This window comes from Cervus elaphus, chromosome 23 (genome assembly GCF_910594005.1).
Source record: "Cervus elaphus chromosome 23, mCerEla1.1, whole genome shotgun sequence".
Classification (NCBI taxonomy): Eukaryota; Metazoa; Chordata; class Mammalia; order Artiodactyla; family Cervidae; genus Cervus; species Cervus elaphus.
Genome location: NC_057837.1, coordinates 65,399,872 through 65,418,618, shown reverse-complemented (window position 1 = coordinate 65,418,618; position 18,747 = coordinate 65,399,872). Strand labels below are relative to the sequence as shown.

The 18,747-nt window shown below is 49.9% G+C and overlaps 1 protein-coding gene across 2 annotated transcripts in view; it reads left to right on the top strand.

The window, feature by feature from the left end:
- SOGA1 (suppressor of glucose, autophagy associated 1) overlaps window positions 1-18,747 on the top strand; it is a 74,749-nt gene that overhangs the window by 20,224 nt on the left and 35,778 nt on the right. For both annotated transcript variants that reach the window (XM_043884361.1, XM_043884360.1), the window contains exons 2-3: window positions 2,029-2,253; window positions 9,374-9,532. In XM_043884361.1, the coding sequence (XP_043740296.1) occupies window positions 2,029-2,253; window positions 9,374-9,532 (384 nt within the window). The remainder of the gene's footprint in view (window positions 1-2,028; window positions 2,254-9,373; window positions 9,533-18,747) is intronic.

The window sequence follows — 18,747 nt, the reverse complement described above, 5'->3', positions numbered from 1 at the left end:
GACTATTAAATGAAGAATTACTGATGTGTTCATGTTGACAAAGGGGAAGTGAAGGACATCTGGGAACTGATGACAGAGGTGGTCAGGAGCTGCCTTGAGGAAGTGAGGTCACCCCCCTCAACCCAACCCCCTCCACTTAAAACCCAAGCTCAGATTCTTTTATTTATTTATTTGGTTCTACTGGGTCTTCGTTGTTATGCACAGATTTTGCTCTCTAGTTGCAGTGCCTGGGCTTCTCGTGGTGGCTTCTCCTGTTGCAGCGCATGGGCTATGCAGCACAGGGTCTTCAGTAGTTGTGACCCCTGGACTTAGTTGCCCCATGACATGTGAAATCTTCCCAGACCAGGGATCAAACCTCTGTCCCCTGCATTGGCAAGCAGATTCTTAACCACTGGACCACCAGGGAAGTCCCAAACTCAGATTTTTTTACTCAGCCCTTCAAAGCCCTGGATTGCTGACCATTGTCAGTTTCCCCAGCCTCACCTTACCCCTGTAGCTTCCCTGGCCACTTTGCTGTATCTTGATACACTGAGCTCTTTCTTGCCTCAGGGCCTTTGCACACACTCCCCCCACCCCTCTGTCTCATGGGTGTTCCTTTGGCCTCCCCAGCCATGTCCTCCAACATAGCATGTTCCCCCATTACTCCATCATATTACCCACGTGTTTTGTTTTTGGTTTTTTATCTTCATAGCTCTTAACAGTTCAGTTCAGTTCAGTTCAGTTGCTCAGTTGTGTCTGACTCTGCGACCCCATGAACCGCAGCACGCCAGGCCTCCCTGTCCATCACCAACTCTCGGAGTTTATCCAGACTTATGTCCATTGAGTCGGTGATGCCATCTAACCATCTCATCCTCTGTCATCCCTTTCTCCTCCTACCTTCAATCTTTCCCAACATCAGCGTCTCTTCAAATGAGTTAGCTCTTCGCATCAAGTGGCCAAAATATTGGAGTTTCAGCTTCAACATTGTAACCTAACAGTGTCTGAGGGTTTTTTGATTTTTTTATTATTTATTTATTTTTTTCTGAGGGTTTTTTTAATCTGTCCATTTACAATGTGTCTAGCCAGTGATACTTGGGGCTCCACACAGACAATACAGAAGGGGCCATGTTCATCTTGGTTGCCATGCTCCTTCCCCAATCTCCTGCTTGCACAGGGCCTGGTATGCAGTTAGTGCCCATAAATGCTTGTTGAATGAGCCCTTTTCTGCTTCCCCAGTGTATTCGTTTCCTGTTGTTGCTATAAGAAATTACCAGAACTTTAGTGGTTTGCAGCAATCCCAGCTTATCATCTTACAATTCTGAAGATCAGAAGTCTGAAAACCAAGGTGTTGGCAGGACTGATTCCCTGTAAAGGCTCTGGCGAGAATCCATTCCCTTTTCCTGCTTCTAGAGGCTGCCTGCCTCCCCTGGCCCGTGGCCCTTTCTCACCTTCAGTGTACATCACCCCAACCTCTGCCACATCGCCTACTCCTGCTCTGATTGCTTTGCCTCCCTCTTTTTTTTCCTTTTAATTTTTATGTATTTATTTGGCTGCTCCCAAATAAATTAGCTGAGGCACGCAGGTTCTTCAGTCTTCATTGCAGCATGCAGAATCTTTTTTTAGTTGCGGCACGCGAACTCTTAGTTGAGGCATGTGGGATCTAATTCCTTGACCAGGGATCGAACCTGGGCCCGCTACATTTCGAGCATGGAGTCTTAGCCACTGGACCACCAGGGAAGTCCCTTACCTCCCTCTTAATGGATGCTTGTGATTACATTAGGTCCACCCAGAAAATCCACGATAATCTCCCAATCTCAAGATCGTTAATGTAATTATATCTGTACAGTCCCTTTGCCATGTAAGGGGACATATTCAGATTCTGGGAATTAGGATGTGGGCACTTGAGGGGGGTTGCACTGTGCAGCCTACCACTCTCAGACCCCCCCTTCCCCCTCGGGGTGCCTAGGACAGTGTTGGGTATGCCCTGTGCTCAAGCACTCTGGCCACCGCCACAGGGCCCCGCGACCTGACCTCTCCTCCCCTCTGCAGGACGAGATCGAGGAGCTGCGGGCAGAGATGCTGGAGATGCGGGACGTCTATATGGAGGAGGACGTGTATCAGCTACAGGAGCTGCGGCAGCAGCTGGACCAGGCCAGCAAGACCTGTCGCATCCTGCAGTACCGGCTGCGCAAAGCCGAGCGCCGCAGCCTCCGCGCTGCCCAGACCGGCCAGGTGGATGGCGAGCTCATCCGTGGCCTGGAGCAGGATGTCAAGGTAAGCCTGGGCCCCCCTCGCCAGTCCTCAGAGGTGCCCCTGCCTGGGGCGGTGGCGGGGAGGATCATGAGCCTGAGTGGGCCCGGGTCAGCTCACTCCTTGTGTATCCCTTGGGCAAGTTCCATCATCTCTTGGCGTGTCAGCATCCTCATCTGTAAATGGGGATCCCTGGTGAACTGACCAGCCATCATCCACCAGGGTTGTCACACTTTGGGACAATTCACAATATGAATCCTCCCAACAGCAGCTGCCGTGTGAGTTGCAGCCACACACCTGGTGCTGGGGTCCGAGTTGTCTCTGCACAGTTCCGTGGAAGTTTCCTTTCTTGTGCTGGTGGAGAGTAGTGAAGGTCTGGAGTTAGATAAGGATGGTTTATATCTTGACTCCAATATGCCCTAATTTTATGGTTTGGAGCAAGTCACCTATGTTTCAGTTTCCTCATCTGTAAAATGGGTATAACAGCAGCCCATGCCTCATAGGGCTCTCTGAGGATCAGATGAGATCAGGTAGGTAAGAGGTCACTGTAAACAGTGAAAAATGTTAGCTACTATTATTATTCCCATTTTTCTGGATGAGGAAAGTGAGGCTCAGAGAAAGGAAATACCTCTCCAAGGTCACGGGACCCGCTGTATTGCTGGCAGAATGCAGACTCATCAGCCTCCCATGCTGGCTGCCTGACCTCGCTGTCCTCGGCCTCAGGGAGCAGGAGAAGGATGGCCTGGAGTCTGGCAGGGGGAGGAGTCTGCCTTACCTGTCTGTGTGAGCCCAAGTCTGGGGACTGACAAATCTGGGGGACCTGGCCTGACACCCAGCTCTCAGCACTCAGCCCAGTGTCATCCAGGGATGTTGGAACTGGGGGTGAGGGCATCTCGTGCAGCCTGGGGGCCTATGGGATCTGCCTGCAGGGGAACCTCTGAGCCGAGGCTTGAGGTACAAGGAGTGTTGGAGGAAGAGGGCCCCTGTAAGCAGGTGGGGTGAAGAGTGAACACCAGCCCCACCCTGGACTTTGCGTCTCCCGTTGTCTTTCATGTGCCAGGTGCATCAGGTCTGCTGATGACGAAACAGAGCTAAGAAAGGTTATATCTCCAAGTCCCAAGTGCACCAGGGACCTCCCTGATGGCTGAGTGGCTAAGACTCTGCACTCTCAAAGCTGGGGGCCTGGGTTCAATCCTGCATGTCACGAAAGAATATCTGGCAGACTGCAACAAAGATCAAAGATCTCACGTGCTGCAACTGAGACCGAGAGCTGCCAAATAACTAAATACAAATACTTTTTAAAAAATCAAGAATCGAAGTGCTCTTCTCTATCTGAGAAGCCAGCTTCTGTGATAAATGGTTACAGAAATATTCAAATTCCCAGCACCAGATTGAGAGGGTGGCGGGTGAAGGGAGAGCCTTAGAGGCTTAGAGGAATCTGGGTTTGGGCCCAGGTAGTTGGGGCTTTCAGGCAAAGACCCACAAAAGTCAGCCTTAGATGAGGAAGGCGTGGAGGAAGGCTGGAGCTGGGAGTGGACTGGCAGGGTTGCTGGTGCCTCCCTGGGAGGAGCCAGGAGCAGCTGGTGTGTGTGCAGAGTGTGAGGGGGGAGGCCCCTGGAGCCTGGGCGGAGGGGAGTGGGCCCCTTCTGTTGGGATTTGAACCAGCCAATCAGCAATCGGCTCGCCCCTTCCCTCCCTCCTCTCCCTGAGCCTGCAGCTGGGGCGCTGAGCTCATCCATGCCGGCCTGGGCTGGACAGCTCTGGCTGCCTCCCTCAGTCCCATGTGCTAGGGACGTTCTGGGGCGTTTCTCAGAGGTTCTCAGAATGCTGACTTCCTTGGTATTGCCTGGGAGGGCTTGATGGTCCTAAGTGGATAGGACTGGTTGCTGTCTGGAAGGGACCCTCTGATTTCTCAGCCAGCAAGAGCAGACTGGAATGGGGCCACTTCTCGGGGTCTCAGTTTCCCCTTCTCTTAAATGGTGGGCTTAGAGCAGCTGAATCTTCAGGGCTTTAGCAGCTCCAATGCTTTTAGCAAGCAGGTGGATTATTGGTGTGGGTGCTGTGAAAGAAACCTCAGGCCTTGGTTCTCCCTCTCCCCCTGCCCCCCTGCTGGGTCTCACAGCTGAGAGGACCCACAGAATCTCCTCTGGAATGTTGTCCATCATGAGGAGGGCAGAGGTCGCGGCAGAGACCTGCTCTGCCACTGGCTTGCCCTGTGGCTTTGGGAGAGCTGCTTTGCAGCCTGAGCCTCAGTTTCCCCATGTGGAAAATGGGGGTGCAGCAAGTCTCTACCTGGAGAGACTTTTGTGAGGATAAAATGAAATAGTGCAAGTAAAGAGCATGCTGAGCGCAGGGGCCAGCTTGGGACGCTCCCCCAGCAAATAAGCAAATGTTGGTTGGGATGTTACTGTTAATGTTCAGGAGAAAAACTTACAAGTGGGATGAGTGGCTGGGCCAGGGCAAGGAAGCAGGTAGAATCTCAGCCTCCCTGGATGGATAAGTATAGCCTGGAGGCTTGTTCACCATGCAGATTCCCAGGCCCCAGCCTCAGGGGCTGGGATCCTGTGGGAGGGTATCAGGTTCCAGGAATCCAGGATGAAAATTCCTAGCTGGAGAAACCCTTGTAGGGGGCCCCAGGACACACCAGTAAAACATTTCTTAGAAGCAGTTTACTTCCTGGGTGACTTGAGCAGGTTACTTTCTCTTTTTGCATCTCAGTTTTCTCATCTGTACAATGGGGGTAACATTCCCACCCTCCCTGGGCTCTTGGGAGCATTTAGCCACACTGAGTCCAGATGCTGCCTGGACATGGGGTATTCCTCAATGAGGGCTCCCAGCCCCTGCCCTGAGGATTCAACATGACATAGATGCCTTGAAGCCTTAGGCTTAGGAGCCGAGGGGCCGATGAGTGAGGTGGCTGTGGCCTGGAGGCTGCCAGTTGCATTTGGCAGGAGCCGGGCCCCAGCGCTGTAAACAGTGACCTCATGGCTGAGAGCATTTGTTTGTGCTTTGGGGATTTGCCCTGGTTTCCGGAAGCTGCAGCTGCTTCGCCTCCTGTAGTATCTCAGTCTCCCCAACTTGGGGAGGGTCGTGAGGGGATCACATGAGACAGGCAGGTGGGCCCCTCTGAGCCCCTGACACTGTGAGCACACGTTGTGCTTTTTATATATTTAGTTTTTGGCTGTGTTGGGTCTTAGTTACGGCACATGGGATCTTCCTTGCCCTGCGTAGGCTCTATAATTGTGCCTTAATGGATGGGATCTTAATTCCCTGACCAGGGAGAGAACCTGCATCCCTTGCATTAGAAGGCGGCTTCTCAACCACTGGACCACCAGGGAAGCCCCTGTGCTTATTATTAATACTTTTATTACCGATATTAACACAATGTGTTTTCAAGTTTCAGACCAACAGCAAGCTTATACTGAGAGCAAGACTCCAGAGCTGACCCACCTGATTTCAAATCTGGTTCTGTAGCTTCCTGGTGTGTGACCTTGGACAAGTGACCTACCTTTTCTTTCTGAGCCCCAGAATGGGGATGATAAATTACTTCCTGAGGGTTGAAAGGCACGTGGTGCGTGCTCAGGTAGTGACCTGATTCTACCTGCTTACCTGTGGGAACCAGGATGCCAAGGACCACTGAGACTCAGAGTGGGGAAGGGTCAGGCCCAGGCAGCGAGGCTCCTGCCCTCTAGACACTTGTGCTCCTTGTTGCTTTGGGCCTCCATCAGGGGCACGGGGCTCTGTGGGGATCTGAGATTTGTCCACATTGGAATTCTGTAAGCTACCTGGCACTAGGCCTTCTTTATAAAGCACCCCAGGGGGTAGAGAGCAGATGGAGAAGGGGTTCCTGGGGAAGGGGACAGAAGGCAGCTGGGGACTCACCAAAAGGGTGAAATCCACAGAGTCACTCATGGACCCCAGGAGATCCAGGAATCCACACTGGTCACCAGGTTGAGGCCTTGGTGGGAATGGAGTGAACCCCAGGTGGAGAGGAGCTTGCCCAGGTGGGAGTGTAGTTGGGAGAGGAGCCCTGGATCCCCCCACCCCGCCAGGAGCTGGTCCCTCAACCCCAGTCAGGAACACAGCCCTCTCTGGACATTTGGGGGTGTAGGTGGTTGGGGGGAGCATCCCCAGCCAAGTTTGGCCAGGTGCAGCTCCCCATGTGTCAGTCATTTACTCCTTCATTGCCCCCCCCATTTTGCTTGTTGGAGTCTTGGATCTGTTTGTTTATCCAGTAAGCATTTATTAGGCACTTAGTATATGCCAGACTTTGCACTGCTACTGGGACAGAGAGATATGAAGGAGCCCAGGCGTGCCTGGATTCTAGACTTCTGTACTCCACCACTCCTACCCCTAGGGGCTAAGCAGATGAATGAGGGAGTGAATGAATGAATGAATGAAGTATTCATCAGGACAGGGGCTCACTGGGTGACCTCGCAGCCTAAAACTTGGGGCCAGAGCCACAAGCCTGGGGCTGAATACCTCTAGCAGAAACACACACTAAACTCAAAAGTGAGGCTATGAGATGTTGGACCAAGTCGGATAAAATCAGTGCACAGAGGTGAAGTGGTAGTCTTAACAATACATGACAAAATCATTATTCTTTTTTTTTTTGTCCATACCACGTGGCATTGTGGGATCTACTTCCCTGACTAGGGATCAAATCTGTGCCTGCTGCATTGGAAACTTGGAATCTGAACCACTGGACCACCCAGAAGGTCCCCAAAATCATTATACTTTTGAGTACCTGCTATGTTTCAGCCATCAGCCCAAGCACTGTGTTGTTTATTCCCCACGGCAGCCCTTGTGACAAGGCTCTGTCACCCCCTTTTACCGATAAGCAAACCGAGACTTCAGATGCTTAAAAAAACTGCTCTCCTGGGTCACACACCCAGCGAGGGCTGAAATTAGGCTTGAATCTAGTTTTGCCACCTGCAACATCTTTGTTCTGCTAGGGAGGAATCGCTCACCCCACTTTGTGGAGGGGGAAGGTTTTGGGGGCCTAGAGAGACTGTGGAAGGAGCCTGGTGGGTCGGCTTCTGACCACCCTTGGAGAGCTTCAAGGGTGGAGAGAGGCAGTGGGCAACGGAGGGAGGAGAGAGAGGGAGTGCTGAATTTCCTCTCTGGCTGTTGTTTTTCCTGGCCTGCCTTGCACACTGCCAAGGGCTCTGTGCTGAGCTGGGCCTGGGCCCAGGCAGAAGGCAGAGCCAGGGAGGGCCCTCTTCCCTTCCGGCGGGGAGGAGGTGCCACGGTCATTTCCGAGACTGGCAGGCCCGAGGTGTTGGGCTGTCTGCCTCACTTATCCTTCTTGCTGGCAAAAGTCCTCATACCCCTTGTGGAGTCCTCGCCACACGGCCCTTCAGCCAAAGCCCCTGAGGTCCCCCCAGCTTGGCTTACACTATCTCTGACTCTGAGCAGGTCATTTGCGCTCTGAGCCTCTTATTTCCTTGCCAGCAAAATGGGGGCAGAATTGGGGTGAAGACGGGTGAAACTGTCACATAGCAGATATTCAACAAATGCTAGTGCTTAGTCCTCTCAGGGACGGAGGCTGGTTATGATTTACCATCTCAGAAGGGCTTTCTTGGGACTTCCCTGGTGGCCCAGTGGCTGAGACGCCACACTCCCAGTGCAGGGGCCCTGGGTTTGATCCCTGCTCAGGGAACTAAATCCTGCATGCTTCAGCTAAGACCTGGCACAGACAAAAAAAAAGAATATTAAAAAAAAAGAAGGGCCTTCCTCATCCCCAGAGACCCCTTTTCCTACCCTTTCACCCCCGCCATCAGGGGATAGGACAGGGGGTGTCCTCGAAGAAATGGAGTGTTGTTGGAGCAGAGTCCTGGAGCCGGTGACCTGGGGTTTGTGGCTGTGTCAGCTCCTCCCGGAGGGATGACCTGGACGGCTGCCCAGCCTCTGTCATTTGGGGCATGTTCTGTATCCCAGACAATTGGAAACAGGCCTCGGGGTCTGTGTCACACTGTCACCCCCAGCAAGCCATGCCCTCTCTGGACTCAGCCTGTCCCAGCAGCCGCCGCCACTCACCCAGAGCTCACTGTGCAGGCCCTGGGCCAAACCTTTGGTGCAACAGCTGATTCAGGCCTCCTGTTGGCCCGGGAGGTTGAGCTATTATTATTGCACCCATTTTGTAGTGAAGGAGACAGAGGCAGAATAGGGAAATGATTGGCTCAGGAACATATGCTGGTTACTGGCTGAGAAAAAATGAGGTTCAAAGGGCTTTAGGGAAGCCTATCTTCCTCTGGGTTTCCCCTCTATGTATTATTATTATTTTTTAATTTATTTGGCTGTGCTGGATCTTAGTTGCAGCATGCGGGATCTCTTTAGTTGTAGTATGGGAACTCTTAGTTCAGCGTGTGGAATCCAGTTCCCTGACTAGGGGTTGAATCCGGGCCCCCTGCGTTGGGAGCGTGGAGTCTTAGCCACTGCACCACCAGGGAAGTCCCTCCCCTCTCTTTAAAGTGAGCTTCTGGGACTTCCCTGATGGTCCAGTGGTTGGGACTCCACCTGCCGGTGCAGGGGACACTGATTCAATCCCTGGTCAGGGAGGATTCCACATGTTTCAGGAGCCCGAGAGCCACAACTACTGAAGCCCATGTGCCTGGAGCCCGTGCTCTGCAAGAGAAGCCACTGCAAAGAGAAGCCCATGACCGCAACTAGAGAGTAGCCCTTGATTTCCGCAACTAGAGAAAGTGCACACGTAACAACAAAGACCTAGGGCAGCCAAAAATAAATAAGTACATACATATATACATAAATAAAAATGAGTTTCTGGTCCTGCCATAGGCTCTTGAGAGAACTGGGCAAGAAGGTGGATGGGAGAGGCTTTTGGAAGCATTAAAAGATCCAGATAAATGTAAAGGCACTGCTAAGGATCGACAGAGCCTCTCACTTTCTAGGGGCTGGACTATGATGTGAACACAGGAAGCGCAGGGTTCCTGGGTTTGGGTTTTGGTTCTCCCACTTCCGGGCTGTGTGACCCTTGTTGAGATACTTGACCTCTCTGTGCCTCAGTTTCTTCCTCTTCAAGTGGGCGTGACGAGAGTACCTGCCTGCCCTGGGGCTGCTCTGTGACCATGATGGGATGGCCCTCGGCCTGCTCATGCCCTGCTTGTCGCTTGCCTTTGCTCAGGTCTCTAAAGACATCTCAGTGCGGCTGCACAAGGAGCTGGAGGCAGTGGAGAAGAAACGGGCGAGGCTGGAGGAGGAGAATGAGGAGCTTCGGCAGCGGCTGATCGAGACGGAGCTGGCCAAGCAGGTGCTGCAGACGGAGCTTGAGCGGCCGAGAGAGGTGAGGGCCCTGTCCTACCTGGAAGGGCCAGGCCTGTGCCAGCCCCACCCCAGCCAGTGTCTCTGAACCTCTGTTCCGCATTGTTATGCCATCCTGGCAGAGCTGTCTATTCATTCATTGCTTCAGCACACGCGCCCTGAGCACCTCCTGTGAAAACTGTGTGCTGGACACCAAGGACACAGTGGTGCTTGAGAGACACCTGGCTTCTGACCTCCAGGAGCCCAGAGGCTAACGAAGGAGACAGTCAGCCATCAAAGGAGCACAGCTGGGTGGGAGATTACCTGAGAAAACGTGTGGCGATGCCCAGCCTAGAGCCCAGTGCTCTGTGCCTCAGTCTCCTCATCTATAAAATGGGATAGTAATACTAAGAGTCATCAGAAGGACTAAGTGGGATAGATTTTATGGATATGCTTTAGGGATGGCCAAGCGCTGCCACTCGGTATAAAGTCACTGCCAGGGCTGGCCTCTGACTGGTGTCTCAGCACATTTTTATGACACAGTTGCTTCTTAAATGTGGCTCCAGGCATCAGGCTCTCTGTCTTTGCTCATGAGCGCCCCTCCCACCTGGCAGCCCGTTCTTCCTCCTGCTGTGTGTTAGGTGTACAACATGTTAAGCACCATGCCAGACACTTTCTATAATTTCCATAATAGGCCCAATGAACTTGTGATTGTACCCATTTTATGGATGGGAAAATGGCCCTGAGGGAGAGAGGAATGTCCTCAAGGTCAAGTAGGGCCCACTGGGGTACACTGATGGAAACCACCAGCAGGGGCGATGCCTAAGGGCTGGAATCTTCCAGAAGCCAGCACTCTGTGTCCCAGGCAGCCCGGGTGCCTTCTGGCCCCAGCTGCCCCTCAGCTGTCTGACTGCTCCCGAGGCATCCTAGGATCGAATGTTGTTCTGGGGCACAGTCCTCATCTTCCCGGGGACAGGCATTCCAGTGTTCCAGGACACACCACGGCCCTGAGGCCAGAGCAGTCCTTCAGCTGCCCTTCCCGCTGGCTGTGTTGGTGTGATGTGCCAAAGGCTTCTCAGAGTGGAGAGGGAGGTATGTGCTGCTCAGGGCTTCCCAGGGCAGGGTGGGGGCCCCCTTCCCTCAGGCAGCCTCCTGCCCCCCATGACCTGGCCTGGCCTGGTGCCACAGGGCACCGTCTCCACACATCTCATTGTTGCCACCCTTCATAGTGAAAAGGAGAGACAGTTTCAGAAAGTGCCTTGGAGGCACTTGTAAAGGAGGGGAAAAGGTTCGATGCATGAGACAGGGTGCTTAGGGCTGGTGCACTGGGATGACCCAGAGGGATGGGATGGGGAGGGCCGTGGGAGGGGGGTTCAGGATGGGGACCACATGTACACCCATGGCTGATTCATGTCAATGTATGGCAAAAACCATTACAATATTGTAAAGTAATTAGCCTCCAATTAAAATAAATAAATTAAAAAAAAGGTGGGGGGGAAAGGAGGCCCAGAGAGGGAGAGCTTGCCTGAGGTCACCCAGCCTTTCCTTGGCTGAGATGTGGCTGAGACCCTGAAGCTACCTCCCCTTTCTAAGTTTCTTCCTCTGTGACGTCAGGATAATAACAGTACCTAGCTTACGAGGTTCATAATCAGTCATAAGATTCATAGCCATAGAACACTATGAAGAAGTTAGAAAGAATAAGGTAATATGGCAGTTCCTGAAAAAATTAAACACAGAGTCACCAAATAAGCCAATTCTACTTCTGGGTATATACCCAAAAGAATTGAAAACAGGGACATGGACAGATATTGGTACCCCCATATTCATAGCAGACCTGCCTTGTGACTCAGTGGTAAAGAACCCCCCCTGCCAAGCAGGAGACCCAGGTTCAATCCCTGGGTCAGGAAGATCCCCTGGAGAAGGAAATGGCAACCCACTCAGTATTCTTGCCTGGAGAATTCCATGAACAGAGGAGCCTGGTGGGCTGCAGTCCCTGGGGTCGCAAAGAGTCAGGCACAACTGAGCGACTAAACAATAGCATTCATAGCAGCATTATTCACAGTAGCCAGAAGGTACAAGCAACCTACATGTCCATCAGTGAACAAAGAAATATGTAGTATGTACTTACATTGTATGTGTGATCCTAAGAAGGAGTGTGATTCTAACACAGGCTACAATGTGGGTGAACCTCAAGGACATCGTGCTCGATGAAATAAGCCAAACACGACAGGACAAGTATTGTATGATTCCACTCAGATGAGATACTGAGAGTAGTCAGATTCATAGAAACAGAAGTAGGTTGGAGGTTATCAGAACCTGGAGGGGGGAGAGTGTGGGGAGATATTATTTACTACATACAGCATTTCAGTTTGGGGTGATGATAAAGTTCTGGAGGTGAGTGGTGATTATACCACTGAATTGTACACTTGCAAGTGGTTAAAAGTGGCAGATTTTATGTTATGTATATTTTACTACCATAAAAGGAAAACATGGTTAAAATGGTAAATTTTATATTAGGTTTACTTTCCCTTGGTTTTTTTTTTTTTTTTAAAGGTAGATACATATGCACTGATGTGGAAAGATTTCTAAGGTACATTGTTAAGCACAAAAAGGAAATGATAGAACCATGCATGTTGTGCAATCTCACTGATCATTTTGGAGACCTATACAGAACAAACTGGTTTTGAAGCATATGTGTCTATGTGCAAAAATGCACAGCCTGGAGGAAAATCTGGGGAAAAACCCACTGAACTCAGGTGTTAGAAGTGGTGGTAGTGGGGTAGGGAGTGACCTTTGCTTTTTATTATATGACTGATGTAGTTAGGGTTTTTTTTTGGGGGGGACATGGTCATTATTAGTGAAATTTTAAATGAAGTCAAGCATGTAAAGAGTCCTTTATGGGGCCTGGCACACAGTAGATGCTCAAGAAACACTGGTTCACTTCCTACTTATTTATTTGGCTACAGCAGGTCTTAGTCATGTCATGCGGGATCTTTCGTTGTGACACATGCACTCTCCAGTTGTGGTGGATGGGCTTAGTTGCCCCCCCCAACATGTGGGATCTTCATTCCCCCATCAGGAATCAAACCCGCGTCCCCTGCATTGCAAGGTGGATCCTTAGACATTGGACCTCCAGGGAAGTCCCTCACTTCCTCTTGAAGGTGATATCAGCAGGGTTGGTTTAGCCCTCCCTGATGTCCCTTGGAGTCTTAGGATCTGGGCAAGGAGGCGTGGCCCTGTGTTTATTGGCTGATTGCCCTCTCCCCCCTCCTTCTCTTTCCTGATATGGTTTCTATGGAGACAGGGGTCCCTTAGCAATTCTTCTGCCAGAGCTGCTCTAGTCCCATCATCGAGATCTGCCTTTGCCATCCTGACAGGTTGCTGTGGTGATGCTGTCACCCGGCTGGGAACAGGAGCCCCTGGCCTGAGCTGATGTGGTTGCTATGGAGATGGCACTTCGCTGGAGAGAAGGGAGGGTGGCCTGCCCCAGCCGTGTTCTGCAGTGGCACTGTTGCCAGCTGGATTGCAGCTCAAAAATCATAATAGCAGCCCCCCAACCCCAATGCAGTATCATTCCCCTTCTTTGTATTTTAGGCAGAAAGCTAGTGTCAATGTTGATGGGATTTATTATAATATAGCTGCTGTGTCTGAGCGCTTACTCTGTACCAGGCACTGCACTAAGCATTTTATGTGTGTCTTCACGTTGTGTAGCCAACAGCCTCCCAGGGTACATAGTGATTTTTGTCCCCATTTTATTTTATTTCTAACCATGCTGCGAGGCTTGTGGGATCTTGGTTCCCCCACCCAGGATTGAACCCGGGCCCTTGGCAGTGAAAACTCAGAGTCTTAACCCTTGAACATCCAGGGAATTCCCATTTTGTCCATGTTTTATAGATGGTACTCCCCTTGGCAATTGTTTAATTGCAATATAGTCCACATACCATAAAAGTCACCATTTCTTGTGTTTATTTTGGCTTGTGGGATCTTAGTTCTGTGACCAGGGACTGAACCCAGGCTCTTGGCAGTAAAAGTGTGGAATCCTAATTGCTGGACCACCAGGGGAAAATTCACCACTCTAAGGTGTACAATTCCATGGGTTTTAATATATTCATAATGGTGTGCAACCCTCACCATTATCTAATTCCAGAACATTCTGTTGTTAGCAGTCACTGCCTACTCCCCCCTCCCTCCAGCCCGTGGCAATGTATGAGTGTATGAGTGATATAGAGACTCTCGGTCTCTATGGTTTTGCCTATTGTGGACATTTCATCCAAATGGAATCATGCAACGTGATCTGTTGTGACTGACTTTTTTCACTTAGCATCATGTTTTCAAGGTCTTTCTCTGTTGAGACAGGTGTCAGTACTTCGTTGCTTTTCATGGCCATATAGTAATCCTTTGTGGAGAGGCCACAGTTTGTCTGTCCGTTCATCAGTTGATGGACATCTGGGTTGTTTCCACTTTGGGGGCTGTTATGAACTAATGCTGCTGTGAACCCTTGTGTACAGGTTTTTGGGTGGACATGTTTTCAGTTCTCTTGGGTGTATACCTGGAGTGGACCTGCTGTATGTAGACGGGATAGGAGAAAGGACTTTCCACCTTCCAAAGCTACACTGACTCTCACGGCGATGCCCCTGCGCTCCTCGCCCCATCCAAGGGCCTTCCCGGAACCCTGCTGTGTCTCAGGACCTCTGAAGGGGCTGCTCACTCCAGTGAGGACCTGCTTATCTGGCCCGGGCTTCTTGGCCTGATTCCCACTCTTAAGGGGTAAGAAGGGCACTGGCTGTAGCATCAGTTCACCTGGGTTCCTGTCTCCGTTCTGCTGGATTCATCATCTCGTGCAACCCTGCTATGGCCTATGTGATGCAGGACGAACTTGAACTTGGAGTCACGTGGGCCTGGGTTTGAATCCTGGCTTTGCCACTTATTGGCAAATAACCAATGAGTGCAGTAGCATTGGGCAAATCATATAAACCTTTCTAGTGCTCAGTTTTGCTCATTTATAAAATGGGACTATGAATCCCTGCTTCTCAGAGGTGTTTGTAAGAATTGATCAAGACAAAGCAGGTGAAGGACTTGGTCAGTACTGGTTGTCAATATTGTATCAGCACCCCGACAACCTCTATGATGGCTGTGGTCCCGAGGAAGTATTTACCTTAATCTAATGACTATGCTTCTGGGACATACCTGGCAATCCAGTGGTTAGGACTCTGCACTTCCAATGCAGGGGGTGTGGGTTTGATCCCTGGTCAGGGAACTACGATCCCACAGGCCACGAGGCGTAGCCGAAACATAAAATTTAAAAATTAAAAAATAAGTCATAAAAAAAAAAACAAAAAAAAAAAAATAAAAAAATAAAAAATAAGTCATAATATGCTTCTGCAGCCTCTAACAAGCAGCTCTCCATATCAGGCTGCCAGTTGCCCACAGAAGGAGCAGTTAAGTTGCAAGTCTGCGCTTGCAGTTGGCAGCGTCTGTCCCAATGATTTGATCTGGGGCCCTTGTCAAACCACTCTGTTTCCTCCTCCCCAGTGGTCTCCCCCAGCCTGGAGCCACATCCCCTCTCTAGCTTCTTCAGCCAAGAATGCCTCAGTCTTTGAGATGCACCCCCAACCCAGATCCACACCACCCCCTCACCACTTCGGAGGAAATTTCATCCACACTGCACAGTCTGTGTTTTCAGGAGACCTTTCCAAACATCCCCTCTAAACTGGGTGAAAATCTACCCAACTGTTTTGGCAGAAGGCTCATTTTATTCCTTGAAGGTTGGTCTTTGTTTCCTGGCAGGATGGAAGGTGTTAGTAGGCAGGGGGCCGCTGCAGTTGTGTTCGGCAGCCTCTCCAGTGCAGTCTGGGGAGTGGGGGCACCATCCCAGTCTCCCCGAGAAGGGAGAGAAGGGCAAGCAGGGACAGAGCTCCTGCTGCTACTAGGAGCCGTTAGACCAACGATGCTTAGAGGCGCCACCCTGGCTGCCCAGAGGCAGCCTTGTGCGTTGCTGGTGGGTGGGGAAACCACCTGCTGCTTGCCGGCCAAGGAGCGTGCCCTCGGGGTCTGGTACATGTGACTGGCATTCCTGTGGGTGCTGGCCGTTGTCCCACCCTGCTCCGCCCGGCCCCATCCCACCCTGCAAGGCTCAGGATTGGAACATCTGCCCCTGGGGGCTCCACAAAGGCTCCCTGGCTCCCTGGAGGGAGTCCCGCCTGACCAGCTGCTGCCTTGCAGAGGGGAGGGAGGTCTGTGTTCTGAGAGCCTGCCTTGTTTTCCCTTCAGAGCTGCAGAGCACTGTGGGAGCCCACATGACTGAGATGGGGTTGGGGCAGGATCCGTTCCATGCAGAAAAGACTGGAGCCACTCTGGTCTTGAAAAGGTTTCCTGCTTCAGCCCCTCTTCTCTGCCTATTGCCCGCACTTTCTTTCTTTTTTTAAGAAATGTATTTAAAAAAAAAAAACAAAAATTAAAAAATGTATTTTTATTTATTTATTTGGCTGCACTGGGTCTAAGTTGCAGCATGTGGGATCTTTACCTGTGGCATGTGGGATCTAGTTCCCTGACCAGGGATTGAACCCGGGCCCCTTGCACTGGGAACGTGGAGTCTTAACCCCTGGACCACCAGGGAAGTCCTATACTCCCTTTTCAGTGGGCACTCAGAGCTCCCCCTCTGCCTATTGAAAAGGCATTCATGACTTTCCTCAGGGAAAGTACGTTAAAACAAAACAAAACAAAAACCCTACTATAACTTTCTCCTTCCACCTGACAGTTAACATATGCTTAGTAGAGAAAGACTACAAAATACAAGGAAGCCATAAGGAGGAAAAGTTTCACCTGTAGCCCACTATTCAGAGGGAATTCCTCTGAGTAATTACCAGATTACTATTTGCCTCGGAGTACTTTCCAATCTGTTGTATTTCCAGTATGTTTTTCTATGTGTGTGCACACATATTGAAATGTACATGTGCATTTGTTTTGACTGGAAAAGTAATATAAGGTCAGTGAAACAAAAATTTCATTACAAAAACACAGAAATGCATGCCTAGCATACCTCTAAGGCTGGACACAGCAGACTGGTTGCCTTGGTTGCCTGGGGTGAGACAGCCGGTTAATGCCTTGGTTGCCTGGGGTGAGACAGCCAGTTAATGGGTTCACTGTATTCCCTGATGCTGGGAAAGATTGAAGGCGGGAGGAGAAGGGGACAACAGAGGATGAGATGGTTGGATAGCATTACCAACTCAATGGACATGAGTTTGAGTAAACTCTAGGAGCTGGTGACGGGAGGCCTGGCGTGCTGCGGTCCATGGGGTCGCAAAGAGTCAGACATGACTGAACGGTTGAACTGAACTGAACTGAACTGAACTGTATTCCCTTTTGGATTTTTTTGAAGTTTGAATGTGAGTGTGCTCTCCAAAATATAAGAAATGATAAAAACCATACATAAAAGAAGAAAGCCTCCCCTAACCACTTCCCTCAATTCGATGCCTGGTTCAGCCTAACCCATGATTTGTTTTAGTTTGTGCCTTGTCAGGCCTTCCTCTATGCTTTACAATGTGTAGTTGTTTCTGTATGTATTTTTCAAAATAAAGATGGGATTATGTTATAAGCACAGTTTCTGTAACATATATGATAATGTAGCATGAACACAGGCTCTCTTTTTAAATGCTGGATGTTTGGGGGTTTTCTTCTGCTTAAGGTGCTTATTATAAAAATCAAAGATCACAGAGCTAAGTAAACATAGGAAGGAAAGAAAGTCTAAAAGAACACCATCTATTTCAGTATTTTAAACACAGAGCCAAAGGTCTAGAAGGAGCTCCAGCCAACCTTTGGCTGGGGTCACCCTCAGGAGAATGGGTGGGGGTATAAGCAGGGGGACTCCTGCTTTGTCAGCATAGTATAGATTTACAGTGAGAATATAGCTTTATGTATTAATTTACTTTTTAAAAATTATATAATTTTTTAAAAACTTTAAAGAGAAAACACTGGTGGACTATGTCTTTGCTCCTCTCAAAAACATGTCGGGGAAGAAAAGTGAAAGGTGCAAGTTCTCTGTACTCTCGTTGTTTTCAACTTAGTGTATATTCTTTAAATCATATCCCCCCACCATGCACATGCACACATGTATACCCACATGCATGCATGCACACACGTGTCTTATTTTTATAAAGATGGTAACATGTTCTAGTTTTTTAAAAAATAGTTTTATTTATTTATTTATTTTTGGCTGTGCTGGGTCTTTGTTGACGCTTGGGCTTTTTTCTCGTTGTGGCAAGCGGGGGCTACGGCTACTCTCTAGTTGCGGTGCATGGGCTTCTCATTACAGTGGCTTCTCTTCCTAGATCAGGGATCAAACCTGTGTCTCCTGCATAGCGAGGTGGATTCTTATCCACTGAGCCACCAGGGAAGCCCCCCTCTAGCTTGTCTCAAATAAAGGTTGTCTTTTTTAAAGGGTAGAGTTCAGTAGTTTTTAGAATACTCAAGAGTTGCACAGCCATCACTGCTCTCTAATTCCAGAACATCTTCATCGCCCTAGAAAGAAACCTCAAGCCATCAAGTCACTCCCCACTCCCTCTTCCTCCCTGGCAACCACTAATCTACTTTTGGCCTTTGTGGATTTGCCTCTTCTGGACTTTTCATGTAAATGGAATCATATGCGATGTGTCCTCTTGTGACAGGCTTCCTTCACTCAGCAGTGTTTTCAAGCATGTAACATCGATCAAGACTTCATTCTTTTCCTGGCTGACTAACATTCCCCTGGGTGGATATACCACATTTTATTTATTTATTTATTTATTTATTTTTGATATACCACATTTTATTATCCATTCATCAGGTGATGGATATTTGGGTTGCAGGTTTTGTTTTATAGTTACCTTCTTTTTGTCTCAGATTTTATCATGTCAGTGAATTTCACTCTCCCACTGCCCTTTTTAATGACTTCAGGTTTTGTATTATCTCAGTCCTTTATATGTGATGGCTGGGACCTCTCAGTGCCTCTGGGAACCCCTGGCTCCCCTTCCTGTCACCCCACTTCCCTCCTCCAAGAGGTCTGCAAGTAGTCATTTAATCTGTAGCTCAGTTTTGTAGATGATGGAGTGGAGTTTCTGGGAGAGGAAGTGGTTCACCCAGGTGTCCCACCTGAGTTCCCGGACCCACCCATCAGCTTGTGATGTGAAAGTGAAAGTGTTTTATGCTCAGTTCTGTCTGACTCTTTGCGACCCCATGGACTATAGCCTGCCAGGCTCCTCTGTCCATGGGATTTTCCAGGCA